Here is a 17,578-nt window from a genome sequence, read left to right as displayed (position 1 = left end):
TAGATGATCTCCAGAGGTCCCTTCCAACCCTTAACCATTCTGTGATTCTGTGATTCTGTGAAACATGATTGATTGATTTGGCTTCGGCTGATATAAAGCGTGTAAGAGAGGATGCATTTATAGTGAACTATTAAATAATGATTTTGGTAATTCTGCATTGCTTGCTGTATTTGTCAATATACCATGGAGGTAGCTCATAATCAATGAGAGTGTCCCCCAGCAAGCAGACAGACCGCTGGCCCCAGAGCTCAGCTCAGGAGGAGCTGTGAGTGTGGAGCTGCCAGGCACGCAGGCTGAATTGCCCAGGTCTCTTGGACAGATGCTCAAAGGACTTTACCTTCAAAAGAGTCTATTCTGATCCTCTAGTTTGCACAACCCAGTTGTAAAACTGCTGACAATCTACTCCTGCTGGAACGCCAAGGCTGGAAGCTGAACTACAGCACATCTTTCAGAGAAAATCTGCATCTCTTATGAGAAACAGCTGAGAGAGCGGGGTCTGTTTAGCCTGGAGAAGGGCAGGCTAAAAGGGGATCTTATCAATGCTCACAAATACCTTAGGGGCGGGTGTCAAGAGGATGGGGCCAGACTCTTCTCCATGGTGCCCAGTGACAGGACAAGGGGCAATGGGCACAAACTGAAAAATGGGAAGTTCCATCTCAATATGAGGAAAAACTTCTTTACTTTGAGGGTGACAGAGCACTGGAACAGGCTGCCCAGGGAGGGTGTGGAGTCTCCTTCTCTGGAGATACTCAAAACCTGCCTGGATGTGACCCTGTGCAACGTGCTCTAGGGGAACCTGCTTTGGCAGGGGGTTGGACTAGATGATCTCCAGAGGTCCCTTCCAACCCCAACCATTCTGTGATTCTGTAAAATGCAAGAGTGACAGGAGTCTTAATTTAGGACAGCAAGTGCTGGAGGTATAAAAATCCTCAGCCTAGAGGAAAACAGAACCATCCCTGGAGTCTGAAAGAAACAGCAATCTGAAATCACAAGAGTTTTTTGTTTTCAAGCCTAGTTTTGACTTTCAGCCAAGCTGAGGTGACCAGAACCATGCATTTGGGCTTGTAGTTAGGAAGGCTGAAGGGAAGGAGAACCAGATTTTTGTCTCTGTAGCATGCAAGACTTCAAAACAAGATTTGAAGGAAAACCAGACAGAAATAAGTGGGGAGAAATGCCACTTGGTTTAATAGAAAGTACATATACACAAGACATGTCCACCTGGTACCTTTAGAAAACTGATTTTCCAAAGGGAAATGCCATAGACGTCACCTCTCTGGACCTGAGTAAAGCCCTCTGTGCCATGCCAGTGGGCAACTGTTAGTGCCATTGGCTAAGATGGGATGTCTAAAGGCACTGAAAGGTGAAGATGGATCAGACTAAAGAGGAGGTTAACAACTAGGAGCTTTGAAAGGGAAGTACCAGGGTAGAGGGAGCACCGATCTGTTAAATGTTTTCATTACTTGGTTTCATTTTTTTCAAAAGTCTGGAGTTATCTGATGAAATCTGCTAATGAAACCAAGCTGGAAGACAATATTAAGTGAGGAGGTTTTGAATACAGAAAGAATGAGGTGACCTTGAACGCTGAGGTAAGAGAAGTTCAGCATTCAGAAAACACACTCATGCATTTGCAGCTGAATAACAAGCTGCAGTTCTGCAGTGGGTGATCGTGCACCGGAAATGGCATGGGAGGGGCGGCCTTGGGTGGTACTCACAGCGAGATGTTACAGATGTCAGATGGATGGTGGGCAGTTGTACTGGCCTGCTGCTCTTCTGAGCGTGCCACAGCAGACTTGCTGGCTAAGTCAGGTACGTGTCGTGAGCCAGACAACCAGCATAGCAGTACCTGAGAACAGGTACAACCAGGATGTCACTGAATTACTTTTCTAAAGCAGCCTTCCAAAAAATCATAGATTGTATCAGAACAGATTTTCCCAGCAGAATGAGGAACATATTAGTGCTACTGTGCAATGCACAGGGGAGATTTCACTCTAAATACTCCGAACTTCAGGACTGAGCCCTCCAGTTCACGAAAGATGAAGTCAAACTGCAATCAATAAGGAAAATTGCTATGAGGATCTTTGTGGAATGGAGAGCCTGTATTCAAGGGCTGGCAAAAAGAGACACAGATACATCAGGGATTTAACATGAGAGAGACGAAAGCCTATGCAAGATAAAAAGTAACACTGTCCTATGAAAAAAAAATATAAACTGGCAAAACATAAACATAAGCTAGATATTAGAAGATGGTTCCTAATTTTTGCAATGGTAAGACTCCAAAACATCCTTTCCAGTCAGAATAAGAGGAGCAAAAAACCTAAACTACTTTTAAGATGAGGCTTAACATATTTATGAAAATCACAATACCACATCACGCCAGTGGAATCTGGATTTTCTGACCTGTGCTGTTCCTCCCAGTCCTGTGCTCACGTGCACTAATACAGACTCAGGCAAACATCCCTAGCAAAAGCAAGTCAGCCTGGTGGAATACCACATATTGCACTTCAACACCACATTAGATTTGCTGACAGGCCTCAGGTTAAGAAAAAAATGTTCTTTTCTAAGTTGCACTCCTCAGAACAATTCAGCACCATGCCTGAGTATAAATCCCCCTTCCAAAACTATTCACCATTTCTTAAATGGACAGGAGACCTAGACAGCCTTAACCTGAGAGCCTTGCACTCTCATGTCACACATCCCTACCAGCTTCTTGTCACCCTCTTAAATCACTCCACTCATTTTTTAACATTGACAACAGCAGCGTTGTATTTCTGATGCTTTATGCGATTTCCCCCTCCAGGTACTGGTTATTTTTGCATTCAACTCTCTGTTACTCTGATACTAACGTTGCTCTGGGCAGTTTACCCTCATGCAGATTGTAGCACGTACGCCTTGCTCTGTTGTGGGGTATTGTGGTGATGCAGATTTACTGGCTTATTCTTGAGACAGGAACGTTTGGAAACAGATATTGCTCTTCCACTAAGTATTGTTGCTGCTCGGGTAGAGCAATACCACGTACCGTGCTTTAATATTTTACTCAAGAATAAGCTAAAAGGCAAATTTCGTACCTTTCTTTTTGGAGAGCTGACAGATACAGTGTCAACTCATCACATACCCTGAGCCTACCTCTCCTAGGCACAGCGCAGACGCTTGGTAACTAAATAACAGGCATTTTACAGCCTGCAAGAGGGACAGAAAATCCAGAAGCCATGGAGCCTGTGATGTTCAAGCCTCCTCTCAAGTCTGGTTTTCACTTTGCACTGCAGTTGAGATTGCCTGTGTGAAATAAATAGACAAAAAAATTCAAAGCTATTCAGTTATAGTCTTGGGCTCAATGGAGAGAGCATTTTAACATTGCAAACCTGTATTTTTTTCAATTTCAAACTAAGTTTCTATGAAGGAAAAAGTATCTTCAAGCACTTCTTTACTGGAAAAGTCACTCAGAGTTCTCTATTCCTCATCCCTGTGTTGAATGTAGACAGCTTTCTTTTCTCACTCTTCTTAAGAAAACATCTGCTCCCTTCTGCTTCCTAAGAAAACGCCTGAAAGTTTACCTGATCCAGAAATTGCAAAGAACAAGTGCAGGAACTCTCATTAGTACTTACATGATTTTATTTAGTGTAGGAAATAATTCACCATAAATTATCTTGGAGCTGTGCTCAAGCATTGGTTTTCACAAATAAAACTGAAGAAAACTCTTGTCAACTGACACATATTCACATCTATTTAAAATTACACTTTTTGGGGTTTTTTAAGCAGTTAAGCTGAAGTTCTTTCATGAAACATTACAACATAAAAATGGAAACATTCCTGTCTGCTTGCATACGTTATCACTCTTTCCATTAACAGAAGTAGTGTATTACGATCAGTCCTACTAGTACTTGAGAATCACACGCATTCTGTTACCAAAATGGACGATAAAAGTTTCAAGATGACTGAGCTAATTTGCCAGCTTCCTGCTGCTATTCCACCCACACCTTTCCGGACTTACGCTGGATCTTTTAATCTCTTGTACTCATGAACTGAGTCAAAACTGAAAACAATGTAAAAAAAACCACCCAACAAATGAATGCCCCATATTTAGAGAACAAGGAGATACACTTCAGAGTCAGAAATGTTTCTAAAGTTGCTCTGTCTTATGGCTAGGTCAAGACTAAAAGGAACTTTAATTATTCTCACTCACATTGCCCAAAAAAACGCAGCTAGTTCAGTTTACAAACTGGTCAGTATGAATCATTAGTGTGAATATAACATACCTGAATACAGTGAAGAACCTCTCAGTTGTAAGGGCACCATTACTATATAAAGATGATTTAACAATCACTAAGAATTGTTTTTAACACCATAAAATCAAAAACAGAAGAAATACAACTTGTATAATACTGACATTTCCTTTAGAAATGTGGAGTCATGATGGAAATGAATATAAACTTTGCACATTTCTCTGCTGCGTTGGACCCTGTAGCATCATAGATATGAAAAGTTCAAACTTATTTCCCATGCATTCACTATTATGTTGCAATCCGCTGTGCTGCTCCAGTGCCCCAGGCTTGACAGTACCTTCTGGTGTGACCCTGCGCGTGCTTTTGCCAGCAACACAGCAACGCACGCAGAGAGAAACAACGCAACATCAGACACAGTTTTACAGAGCAAAAAACATTTTAAGAACAGAGGGGTGTGTTCAGACTCGATGCACAGAGAAACCACATCCACAAATGTTCTTTTGGGAACATCTGACTTCACATAATACAGGAGACTCTTTTTCTCCGTTGCTATGTGTGCAAACTCTAACAAGGAATGAACACAAGTTACTTCCACTTTAGTTTTTAACAAATAGTATTTGACACTCCTTCAAGAGCAGTAAGTGAAAAGAAGTGGAAACACCCTCCAGTAAGGTTTTCTAATTCTCTTGGATCAGATTTTTAAAAAATAATTCACATTTTTCGTTTTTAAAAGGCATGAAAAATATCACTTAAGACATCTAGGTAACCAATCTTTATGTTAATAGCATTTAAAAAAAAACCCACCAAACATAAAGTACGTGTTCACGCCATTAGCCTGCTTGTTGTAAAGTATGCATGGTTGCAGGCAATCCTTTAAGCAAAGTTATAGATGGAATTGAAGATAAAGTGTAAGGAGACAAGCATCTAAACCACGGGTTTTCTCAGGCCGTCTGATGGGTGTCCCTTCATTCATTCCATGGTGGACACAAACCATCATCAAACCCCTTTTCATTCCCTTATGTGAAGGAACCTACAATGGCTGACAAATGTAAATGTCGTCAGAGTTCTCTTCAAACCTTGAGATCTGCTTGGCAATGCCTCAGGAAGGAGATCACTGCCACAGACAGCGATATTTATTCAAAATAAACATAATTAATTCAATTCAAATGTTTATCTTTACAGGAAGACAGAAGTAGGAATCCAAAGAATTCACAAGTACATCTCACCATTTCTAAGACTGTCAATTATACAATTAAATACAATATATGGCATTTCTGAACTTCTCACTGAAACAATCAGGGATTTTGCAAAAAAATCCCCAACCAACCAAAAAAATCCCCAACACCCGCCCAAAACCCCATAAACAAATTAAAAATACTGTTAATATAAGGTTTCGACCAACACAGACATTTTTTAACTTTGTAAATATGAAAGTATCAACAGTACCCTTAGTTACATAGGTATACTTCAGACAACAAAAAAAATGATTTAGGTCTTCCTATACGGGCAGGACAGAAATGTGACCCAAGTTCAAGTCCTGCCTACATAAGATGACTTTTCAAAAGTCCTCTATCACAAAGACTTTTGGTGCATGGTCATTGAACAATTCAAGGGATCCCACTGATTTTTTGGGTAATATGTCACTGTCCATATGACATATGTCACCTTTGCCTCAAATATAAATAGAAAAAAATTCTCATTCTCTGCAGTGACATTTATCATTCGTGCTTTTTGATAGAGCAAGGGCTGCTGTTTTCCCTTAATCCATTCAACTGCCTCAGCATTTTCAGAAACTTCACGAAGAACAGCAGTGGACACAGAATTATTAAGTTGGAACCCTTCATCTGCTTCACAACAGAGCGGGTAACATACAACAAAAGCATGCAGTCTGACATTGTTAAAAACTAGCATGATGGGAACTGTTGCCTTGTTTCCTCATCATCTGCAATTCACAGGTAACAGCTGATTTTGGAATGTCTTATTTTCAAAATAAAGAGCACAGGTGAGGCTGATGTATCTCCCTGCACAAAAGCCTGTCACGAGGTATCCTTGTAAACCCACATGTCTTACCTTCTCAGCCTCAACAAAATTAAGCTGGTACCTAGAACCATCAGTCTGTTTAAAACAGCTATGTCCCACAAAAGCTTGGCTTTGCAGAGTCAAAGAATGTTAATCAGACATGCAGATTTCCTCCCCGCTGAAGTTATATGCTGTAACATAAACCTGCCTAAGCCTACCTCCCACCAAGTAATCTGACAGTGACAAAAGGGGGTCCTTAACAGTTCCTCACGTCTTTGTTGTAAGTTACTGAAATAAAGTAATGCTGGCACAGTCATTTTTGCCTTCATACACACTGGAACAGTACATTTTTGACCAACCCCATACCATAGCACACGATCGCAATCAGCCTCTTTTTCTTAGCCAGTGTGTTTTATTTAAAATTACTTCTATTTTTCAGAGAAACCAAAACAAAGAACTCTGTCTTAGAAAGATGCATATTACAGCGAAGCAGACTTTTAATCAGTTGACACTTACTGGCCATTTGCATACCCCAGAATTTGTGTATCTCAGAATTTATTTGCACATCTCTAAAGAAGTATTTATTTGAAGGGTAGTCTAAAAGATTTGCCCGTGGTCACAAGGAAATCAGTGGCAGTCAAGGTCAGAGAGTAAATCCAAAGAAAGAGTCCTTGCTCTGGCATTTAAAAATATGTAGTTTATATGCAAAATTACAAAATTTGGAATGTTGCACTGCCAAAGCTCTTTCATAAATTTAACACTTACGAGGCAGAAAAAAAAGGTTTACAAAAGAAATAGTAACACTGAGGCTTTAAGATGGTTCAGATTATTCGAGAACAGAAGGAAGTTACAAACCTTAGAAAAAACCCAAAGGATTTCTTCATCTAAAAGCACCACTGCTAGAAACATGGCATATTGAAAAAACAAAGGCTAACATTGATTAGAAATGCAAAGATAAGCACTCCAAACGACAGGACTGTCTTACTATTGTCCAGTTCTGCTACGAGCTGCATTAAAAATAAAAGGAACACTCTCATTTTATATTTGTTCTATTTCTCTTTAAAAGTGCTTTAAAACATAAATTTTTGGACCAAAACAGACCTGAGGGCCTGCTTATATTGCTACTTTTTTAAAAAGGCAAAACAAACCACCAATTGTCTGTCCAATTAAATCTGTAGCACAAAATTGAAACAGATAAAGGATGTGTAGTTTTTTATTTCTTTGTATCTACACAAGGGATTTCAGACCACTTCTTGCCGGTTATCCAAACGGGAAGTTTTCGTACGGTACATACTATGTAAAAGTGAGAGGCAAACACCACTTCCCTACCAAAAATAATCTGCTTCTTGCAGACATGGCAAGCCAATTCACAGCCACTTCCACACAAACATAGTCATAGGTAAACACAATAGTTTGAATTCAACTCCAGTGAGTAGTGTACGTGTAAAACAGAACCTTCTGAATCAAAACCAGCTTTAGAACCAACCAACCCACCCCAAAACCCAAACAAATAAAACACCAAAACCCACAATACATTATTACATGGTTTCATGTTATGTCCAAAGCTGCATTTCTAAGAAACTTATCTTGCTGCAAAAATTTAAAGAAATAAAGAAAAAGCTGAAATGTGGTATTCTGCACATCTGATTTCTAGTGCCATGAATTCACCATAGCCTGAATTTGTTCTAAGTAATGGTAACTGTTAGTGGGAGAAATATTGAAGTTCCCTTAATATTTCATTACGCTGCCCATTTGGAAAGTATTACTGCCAAAATGGCGTCCTGGAACTAGGTCTGTGTTAACTTCATATAAAAACTCACCACTTTTATGACCATATTTGAATTTAATTATTGTACACAGGTTAACAAAAACGTATCACAAGTGAAACAAAACTCTAGATTTAACAAAAACAATATTCAGAATGGTACAACACATGTTCATTTTCTCCAGGAAATAATATTACAAGTGTTTATCTTAGGACAATTTAGCCACACTAGAGACAGAAGTTCTGTCAAAATGCAACTGTGGTCTACTAATCCACTTACTTTAGCACTACAGAATATTTGAAGTCAGAGTCCTACGGCCAAGGCTTAAAAATCATGTAAGATTCAAACTCCAAAATGTCTTACAGTCAAAATGACATTATTTAAAAAAAACAAACCCACAACAAAATAACCCCAAACCAATTAATTAAAAGGCTATTGTATATAGTTTTATCCTCTTCATAGCACTCTCTATTCATACAATTGCTCGTATCATTGGTAATAGGGTCTGTATCTGGCTTGATCAGGGTGGTGTGGTCCAGGAAGTGGGGCCTGAGCAGGAGGCCCTTGCATTCGTGGGGGTGGAGGCGGCCCCCTTGGAGCTGGCCATATCCCTGGACTCATTCCCCCGGGCTGTGTGAAAGGGGGACTAAGAGTTCCTTGATCTTCACTGAACTGTGGCAAGGAGTTAGGATTATAGTGATGGGGAGGGGGTGCATTTACATTTACGGGGGGGCCTCCGTGCTGAGGAGGGGGAGGTCCTGGAGGAGGATGATTCATATATGGTGGCATCTGGGCAATTATGTGTCCAGGTGGTGGGGTTATTGGAGGAGGAGCAGAGGTCATTGGTGGTGGAGGAGCTTGGCTATATACCATGTGAGGAGTACCTGCTGCCTGGGGAGGATGCTGCAGCGGATGGCTTATTGGTGGAGGTGGTGGTGGGGGCGGCGCATAATGTTGCTGTGGAGGCATAATATGATGAGGGTGTGTTACCACTGGTTGACCCTGGTATTCAGGATGATGGTGAGCAGGTGCAGGGGCTGGTGGAGGTGGTTCTCGGGCACCTGAATTCGAATCATCCTGAATAGGAACAGTTATTAAGTTGCTGTGTTTTCTCGTTGAAATGCGGAAGGTGTCCTGACTGACAGGGCGAGGTGGCGGTGGAGCCATTGACAACTCTGCAGGAGGTGCACGAATGTCTTCGTGTGGCTGGTTATAATGCTCGTGTGGCACGTGCTGTAAAGGAGGTGGTGGCATCATGATGTGCTGCTTTGGCGGAATGTGGCTCATATGATGTTTCTCAGGTGGCATTATGAAACGCTCAGGAATTTCAGCAGGCGGTGGGGCGATAGGAGGATGTACAGGCTCAATCGGAGGACGAGTAACAGGCTTTCCAGCTCTCATATGACGGTGGTTGATGTGAGCTTGTAAGTCCCTCTGTGACAGGTAAGTTCTCTTGCACCCTTGAACAATGCTACACATGAAGAGAGACCCTCGGACACACTGCTCGATTCGCTGCACAGGTTCATTACAGCTACATCAGAAGAGAGTATTGGTTTATTGTTATCACAGAGAGCTCAATCTGCAATTTTTTTTTTTGTTAAGTCAACCAGTTTACCATAATTACCCAAATTAGAACTGACAATTTTTTCTCCACTGGAACAATAAAAGAAACATTTCACTGATTTTGAAGTTTATCTACTTTTTAAGTCTCCAAACACAACTATGAAAGAACATAAAAATTTCATGAGGTGGAAATTTATAAATAGCATTACTCTCTCTCACAAATTCCTTCTGCGCTTTAAGACTTACCAAGAGTGACTCTCACTAAGTAAATTAAACTGCTGTTTATTCCTTTTCCAATCAGAGCAATAACAGGTTATCTACCCAAATACTTAAACAGCGACGTTCACACTGATCTCTTACCACCCCAAAATATGGGATACAAAACTATAATCAAGAGAGTACTCTACTGCTTCTGCTAAATGGACGTAAGTAAGAACCATGTTAATACAGTATCTGAAATAAGATAGTTATTTTCCTACATTTCTTTTAATAACGAACCTTGAGATAACTTACCCTGGGCACATCTTGTCTCCCTTTTTCTCATGTAGTATAGCACAGTCATAGCAGAAAACATGCTTGCAAGGTATCTAGAAACAAAAAATGGCTGTTAAGACACTGTATATAAATATCTATGTCATTTTGCATAATACAGTTCCTCCCTCCAGCGCACAATTTCTAATAATAAAACTAAGTTACCCACGAGGTGAACAGACATAGTGGTAGTCAGCAGTTTACAGCATCTTTGCATAGAAGCTTTCTAAAAGAGTTTGTGTTGAGTTTGTGGTTTTTTTGGGGTAGGTTTGTTTGGTTTTTTAAGAGTTGGCAAAAATGTATAGGCAAAAGTTTAAGTCTTGCAATAACACCAACACTGAACATTTACAGAAGCTGCATACACAACCTAATTACACTTGTCTTGCTGGCAAGGAAGGAAAGTTTTAAAAGCATTAACTGTCATTAAGTCAGATCCTGAAGCCTGTTACATCACAGTTAGAAAACTAACTTAATCTCAGGGATTTTGTCACACTAGTTTTAAAGGGACATATCAGTGAACAGTGTTTTCTAACTTTATTGCAAGTCTTCAACTGACGTAAAGAGCTTATTTTTCAAGCTAAGTGGTGGAAGGTCACATCCCACTGACCTTGAAGCATTTTTTGTGGTGACAGTGTTCTGATTTTTTGTTTAACATTTTCAAGCTTACTTTATTAAATCAGGGGGTAAAGCGAAATCAGCCAGACAGATGGAACAAGAACACTGCAGCAGTGAAAGCCCTCGGTTCCATCCTGATATTCTTCTGCTGTTTATTCAGAGGCCTGCTGAAATCAGTAACCTCTAGAGGCCTCAGAGAGACACAGTAAAACCTAATTTCACTAAAGGGAAACCATGGCTGCATCTTCCACTGATAATTTCACTCACCATGCGTCCATACATCTTGATGGGCAATCCACACTTATCACAGAAATGGACCGGTGTATCATCCTTTTCCCCCAGCAAGTTTATCTGATAGGATAGAGGGTGGGAGAACAAAACCCAACATCACTAAAGCTTCTTGTTTCATTACCACCAACACACCCACTATTTCTGAATTAGTTCAGAAGGAAGCAAGAACTCCATAAATGTGAGAAAGCAGAGGACGTATTTTCAGTCAAAAGTAATGGAAACACTTTCATTTAAGAAGGTATCTACCAGGACTACCTACAGTTTGGTATGATTCACAAAGACTCACAACTGCCCATCCATGACTACCTTATAGTCCCAAAAGATGGGTCCAGGGAATCTCCTTTGATTGCCAAACATTTCACCTCCTTTGCATTCGTATCGCTCCTCTTCGTTATAATCAAATTCTTCTGTGGAAAGAAGAAAGAGAAGAAAGACACGAGCCAACCACAATGCTTTCCTAACTGACAGCGGCTGCTATTAAGAGCATGTGTCATTCTATATTGAAATCATCAAGAAATGCCACAGCACTTCTAATCTGCTGGGCCTGTTCTACAGAAGGATACAGTCAAAATGGTAAGACAGTCTGTTTTGGGAACGTGCACCGTTTAATCCCTGTAGTGCAGCAGTACCCGGAAATTTGAAATTTGTTTTGCACTTGGACAGAACCTTGGACTCCCCAAGTCCCCAAGGCTTAATAAAGTCTTGAACAATGCTGCAGAATAATATGCTTCCCTACTACAGGGCTAGTATTTATATTAATTTACCTTCATCACCAGCTTGTGTCTTTGAAGGCATCCTGTTCATATTTCTTGGAGTTCGAGGTGCAGGTTTGGTTTTATTGGTCTGTTTTGAGATAAGCTTTATAGGGATTCTTCTACGAACGTCAAGACCACCCAATGATCCTGAACTATTTGTTCCTTGCAAATCATTGTCTATGAAAGAAAAAACTGAGTTCATGCATTTTTTCAGTTATCTAATAGTTTCTAAAGAGGCTAAATACTGACAGAAAAGTTTTAGGAAAAATAATGTTTAAATCTTGTTTGAGACTCATACAACATATCGAAGTTTAACCACTAGAAAATAAATACCTTCACATACAATTTCTTCTAGAAGTCAACTTACAAAACTATATTGGGAACAACCACGATTTTAGGAAATATAGTTCAAAAAATAAAGCTGTTTTAAAAAGTTAGCTAGTCTGTCATTTCTTCACAACAGGAAAAAAAAATTGTATAGCTCCTCTCACAGTGTGAATGGTACTGAAGAGTCAATTCTTTGTACAACCTTGACAACATAGAACTTCTTATGACAAAAGATAATTTTTACAATGTATGTAATTGTTTTATTAAAGCTGGAAGGAAACTAGCTTCCATATTAACTCAGCATCTTGACATATCACTTAGAAATTTAGCATAAAGTATCACAAAAATATCGGTACTTAAGAGTACGCAGTAGTATCCTTGCTAAACTGGAAATTATTGTTCCCCACTACATACAGAATTCTCTTTAACCAGATTTAAATCTGAGTACAAGGGCAAAGGAAATGAGACATAGCCTGGCACATGCATCAGCAGGTACAGGCTCCAAGAGATACTCTAGAGGCGGTATTGTAACAACCAACACCAATGAAGGGGGGTACAACTACCTCAACTTCCAGTGAGTCTCACTTAAGCCACTGCATAACCCCTCATTCATACAAAAATGAAGTTATGTTCTTCACAACTCTACCCAGCTCACTTTCATTTTAATTGAAAATGTCATTTTGACAGGTGTTTCAAAGCAGGACATGCTCAGCCTCGAAGGGGTGTACCACAAGCTGTTGCAGAGTGTAAGCCCTGCCATTCCACTTGACAGGGCACTGCAGCCCTGGATTATTATAGCACAGTAGCATCTGAACACTGAAATTAGGGCTCTATTAGTGTAATTCTGCACAATGCCTCAGAAACTAGTGTTCCTCAAAGCCTATAACCACCACACACAACACAACAAGTAGGAGGAAAAACAAGGAAAAAAAGGAAAGAAGGGATCGCTCTAAGTTATTCAGGAGCTACCACCAAAACTAGCAACTGTGACAAACTTTCAAATTGGGACTGTGCCCTGACAGCCATTTTACCTCAAAATCAAGAGCCCCCAATTTCCTCTGGTAGATCAAATGTATTTATTCTTCTTAGCAATGCAGTTGAAACGTTTCACTCTAAAAGGCAATATGTAAAAAGGCAAAACCAATAAAGCCTGCTTTTACTTTTGCTCGTTTGTTGCTTTTGTTTAGGCTGTCCTGTTGGCTAAGTAGATGACCCAGCAAACGTGCAACGACATCAGGCTTCCCCAGGGGCTGCTGGCCTAGAACATCAGAGATAATAATGCTAAAGCTGTCTACTTCCCACTTGTTGGGAAATTCTGTTTTCTACCAGAACACACAAAAACACACCACCAGAGATCAGAAAAAGCCAGTGCAGCTCAGTCCATTTGCAAACAGGGATAACTAAAAAAACAAGTTAAAAAACCCCCCCACAACTTGTGTATTATTCAGTCCGTTGAACTGCCAATAGGAAACAATTAAGTTCTGACGCTTTTCTTCCATATACCTTTGTAAGCTAGGAATACTCACGTGAGTTGGCTGCTCAACTAATCCAAACTAGCAAGTTTATTAGTCATTCATGTTTCATAGAAGGATAATAAATTCCAGTCTGTGTAAGCATAACTAGCAGGATCAAGTCCAGGAAAATAATATAAAAAACATACCCAAATTGCTAAGACTACTTAGAGAAGCTCTAGTAAGAGGTGATACATCCTCCTGAACTGTCACCTTCATCAACTCTTCTTAAGTTTTATTTTTGTATTTCAGGGTTTTTTTAAATTCATAAATATAGCTCAAATCCTACACCTTATACGTATGAATTTATAATGCAACCTTTGCTAAGGGGAAGAAAAAAACCCCAAAAAACCCTACGTCCACTCAACTATTCATCAGACCACACCACCACGCTAAGCAGCAAAGCATCAAGGCTACAAAACCAAATTTAAGCGCACGAGGAAGTTTCCTCTCCCGAGCAGAAGTACGGAACCAGAAAACACATTATCGGCACCGATCTCGGGAAACGCAGCGGGCGAACACGCGCCTCGCCGCCACCTCCGAAACGCTGCAGGCTGCATCCACCTGCTACCGCCCGACGGGCTCCGCGCACGCCGGGCTGGTTCGCGCAGGCCGCCCACCCCGAGAGCGCGCAGCCGCCGCTGCGCCTGACGCTGCGCCAACCCGCGCCGCAGCCCGCCCCGGGACGGGATAGGAGGCTCCAGCCGCGGAGCCGCCCCTCAGGCCGGCAGCTGAGCCCCGCTGGGGACGGGGGCAGGGCCCGAGCGCCGCCGTGAGGGGGGGATGGAGGCGGGGCCGCCGGGCGCGGCCGCTGGAGGTCGGACGGGGGCGGGGGACCGGGGCACCGCGGAGCCGGCGCCGAGGGGAGAGACCAGGCCCCGCCACACGGGCCGCGGGGAACCGCGGCAAACTCGGGTCCCGCCGGCGTTACCGGGCGCCGGGCCGCATCCCGCCACTACCCTGGCGCCGCCCCGCAGCCGGCGACCCCGCGCACGGCCTCTCCCCGCCCGGTAGCGCGGAGCGGGCCCGGGTGAGGACCGGTACAAATGGGTCTCCCGGCCTCTCCCCTCCTCACCATTGTGGTCCATGATTCGGCGCGGGGCACTGTGGGAGCGGAAGGGTGCGGCCGGAAGCGGAAGTGACCGGGAGATGGGCAGAGGGGGCGTGAAAAAGTGCGCAGTGGGGAAGTGTTTGCGGCACCGCGCTCGCTGCGCCCCTGAGGAGCGGCCGCGCCGCCGCAGGACAGCGAGGGCATGGTGCAGCCCGCGGGGCGGCTCGCCAGAGCGCGGCGCCGCAGCGGGACCCTCGCTCCCGACAGGCTCTGCGACGAGGCCGGGGAGGAAGGCGCGGCCGTTCCGCAGTGCCTGCCGGGACCGCGGCTGGCCGGACCGCTGCCCCCTGGGGGGTGTAGTGCCGCGTGCGCTGCGCCTGCGCGCTGCGGCGGGGGGCTGTGGGCGCCCGCGGACATGGCGGCGGCGGGGTGGGTGCCGCCCTGCTGGGAGCCGCGAAGGGGGCCGGGCCTCGGCAGCGCTGGCGGGTGTGCGGTGCGTTCCTCTCGGGCCCACCCGGGCTCTGGGAACCGCTTCCAGCCGCTCTGGGCGGAGTTCGTGGCTGGGGCGACGCCGGGCTTCGGAAGGCCTTGGGGCCGCGGCAGGGAGGAGTAGTTGGAAACAGGAGGCATGACCCTGTGGTAGAATTAAAATTGAGAGGGATCTTTCCGTTCAGGAGCCGTGACAGTTCTGCCTGCGGGCTTAGTGGTGCGGGCTTCCCCCTGTACTCTGCACTGGTGAGGCTGCACCTCGAGTACTGTGTCCAGTTTTGGGCCCCTGACTTCAAGACACTGAGGTTCTGGAGCTAGTCCAGAGGAGGGCAACAAAGCTGGTGAAGGGTCTGGAGGGTATGTCCTATGAGGAGTGGCTGGGGGAACTGGGATTGTTTAGCCTGGAGAAAAGGAGGCTGAGGGGAGACCTTATCGCTCTCTACAACTACCTGAAAGGAGGTTGTAGTGAGGTGAGGGTTGGCCTCTTCTCCCAGGCAACTAGCGACAGGACTAGAGGGCATAGCCTCAAGCTGCACCAAGGGAGGTTCAGGTTAGACATTAGGAAAAATTTCTTCACAGAAGGGGTTATTAGGCATTGGAATACGCTGCCCAGGGAGGTGGTGGAGTCACCATCCCTGGAGGTGTTTAAGAGAAGACTAGATGTGGCACTTAGTGCCATGGTCTAGTTGACACAGTGGTGTTAGGTCAAAGGTTGGACTTGATGATCCCAGAGGTCTCTTCCAACCTAGCTGATTCTGTGAAATGGGACAAATCTGAAACCAGGCTGGGCTCTCTCAGCTGCTAACGGTCAGCCTCAGGTTTTACCATGGAAAAGGCAGATTCCGGCAATCGGGGCTATAGAAATGCCAGTGACCTGATGGAACAGTGGACCTCCAGTGCATCCGAAAGCTGCACAGCAATACAGCTCACTAGTGCAAAAGACTACTTTGTATTATTTCCATAAACTTCGAATTTTGTAGATCCTGTGTAATTCAGTGGGATACTGTCTTCATAGATGCTTCTATAGCACTGAAGAAAGAAATATAAATAAAACTAAGTTATAGGTTGTAAGGTAGAAAGTGGCCTGAAGCTGTCCTTCCACAATCCTAAGGTAGGGGCAACTCTACTCCAAACACTTCAGATTGGTGACTGTCTCACTAAAAGTCTCCAGAATTGGGATCTTGTGTCCCTACAGACAATGTCTCATTATCTTTATAGCCTTAACATTTAAAAGCTGCCATTTAAACCTAATGTTTCTTGTCTTATCCCCACAAGGCAGAGAGAACAGGTTTTCCCTTTTGTCTTTGCTGTTACTCAAACGGCAGACCCAAGGGGAAGCATGACACTGATCCCGCCACAATATGGTTTATTTCCCCATAAAAAGAATTCACAAAGAGAAGAGTTTAAAAAAAGACAAACACGCAGATGCATACAGCATGTTTTCAGTATGCACAACTTTATTTTCTAGTTAATGGATACAATTACTTTTAAAATGCAGCTTTTTAAAAGGGTAAAAAACTTAAAATATATTTCCAAATTTAATACCTGACATGCAAAGACATAACAGTAGTACTCAAAATGCATACAAAAGTATCACTTCTTCATTCTGTTGGAAAAAGATAAGCACGTCTAGTTGCATTGCTTATGGATGTTTGAATTAGTACAAAATTGTAGACAATTTTAGCTTCATTGCAAAATGCGTTATTTTGGTATCCTTCGTTTTGATGGGGACATAGATAGAAAATTAAGAAGCACATACCCCCTGACCCCCTGAGAAAGGTATTTGAATGCCTTCTGCATGTTACCTCTTACCGTTCTCTGTAACTCTCGGCTTTGTGTGCAATGCTATTTTTCAGGAAAAGTTGAATATTTTGTGCCAGTTAAATTAAGAACAAATACAACCATGCCTGGAAGAAATACACAGGCCAAGAATAAGTGCATTGCATCACATTTTATCACAATTAATTCCAGCTGAAATGTCATATTTGGAAAGGAAACTGGAAGACTGTTGAATATTGAATTGCTTTTTCTAAATACCTGTATGGACAAGAACTGGAGAAGGTTCAAAAAATAACATCAGCCCACATTTCTGTCAAGTAAGAATCTATACTCAAACTTGACAGTGCAGATGTTGAGAAAAAAAATTCCACTGCTATCATTTTTTATACCATCATTTCCATAGTGTGTGCTGTGCATAAAAAATAGCTGAAAGCTCACTTATCAGTCCCAGGTAGAATAATTTACTTTTACTTTTTACATAAAATGTACATCCACTTTAGAAAAGGAATACAGCTTCTGAGAAACATGTTACTGGCCTTGTCCTTCTGTTCCTGGCCTTGTGCATTGGCAACAGTACCTCATATTCACGTTAATACAAGCGGGGACCATGGCGTGATAGGGGATTTGTCAGTACCGTGGGCAGAGGTGTCAGCCTCCTGCG

At 42.8% G+C, this 17,578-nt stretch overlaps 1 protein-coding gene across 5 annotated transcripts; it reads right to left on the bottom strand.

Annotated features, from left to right (window-relative positions):
- Positions 1–7,436: 7,436 nt before the first annotated feature.
- Positions 7,437–14,738, bottom strand: CBLL1 (Cbl proto-oncogene like 1). Of its 5 annotated transcripts, XM_068401046.1 has the most exons (7): positions 14,674–14,692; positions 13,119–13,199; positions 11,770–11,937; positions 11,312–11,412; positions 10,982–11,065; positions 10,082–10,155; positions 7,437–9,536 (listed from the first exon to the last, which is right to left on the bottom strand). In XM_068401046.1, the coding sequence occupies exons 3-7, from the start codon at positions 11,807–11,809 to the stop codon at positions 8,495–8,497; spliced, it is 1,341 nt and encodes a 446-aa protein (XP_068257147.1). In that variant the 5' UTR covers positions 11,810–11,937; positions 13,119–13,199; positions 14,674–14,692; the 3' UTR covers positions 7,437–8,494. The 5 variants fall into 5 exon arrangements, with proteins under 5 accessions (XP_068257147.1, XP_068257143.1, XP_068257144.1 ...); XM_068401042.1 differs by lacking the exon at positions 13,119–13,199 and having other exon boundaries at positions 14,674–14,738; XM_068401043.1 differs by lacking the exon at positions 13,119–13,199 and having other exon boundaries at positions 11,312–11,409; positions 14,674–14,738.
- Positions 14,739–17,578: the final 2,840 nt, after the last annotated feature.

Source organism: Nyctibius grandis, chromosome 5, assembly GCF_013368605.1.
Source record: "Nyctibius grandis isolate bNycGra1 chromosome 5, bNycGra1.pri, whole genome shotgun sequence".
NCBI lineage: Eukaryota > Metazoa > Chordata > Aves > Nyctibiiformes > Nyctibiidae > Nyctibius > Nyctibius grandis.
Note: the sequence above shows the minus strand (reverse complement) of the source record. Positions and strands in the feature narration are given on the sequence as shown.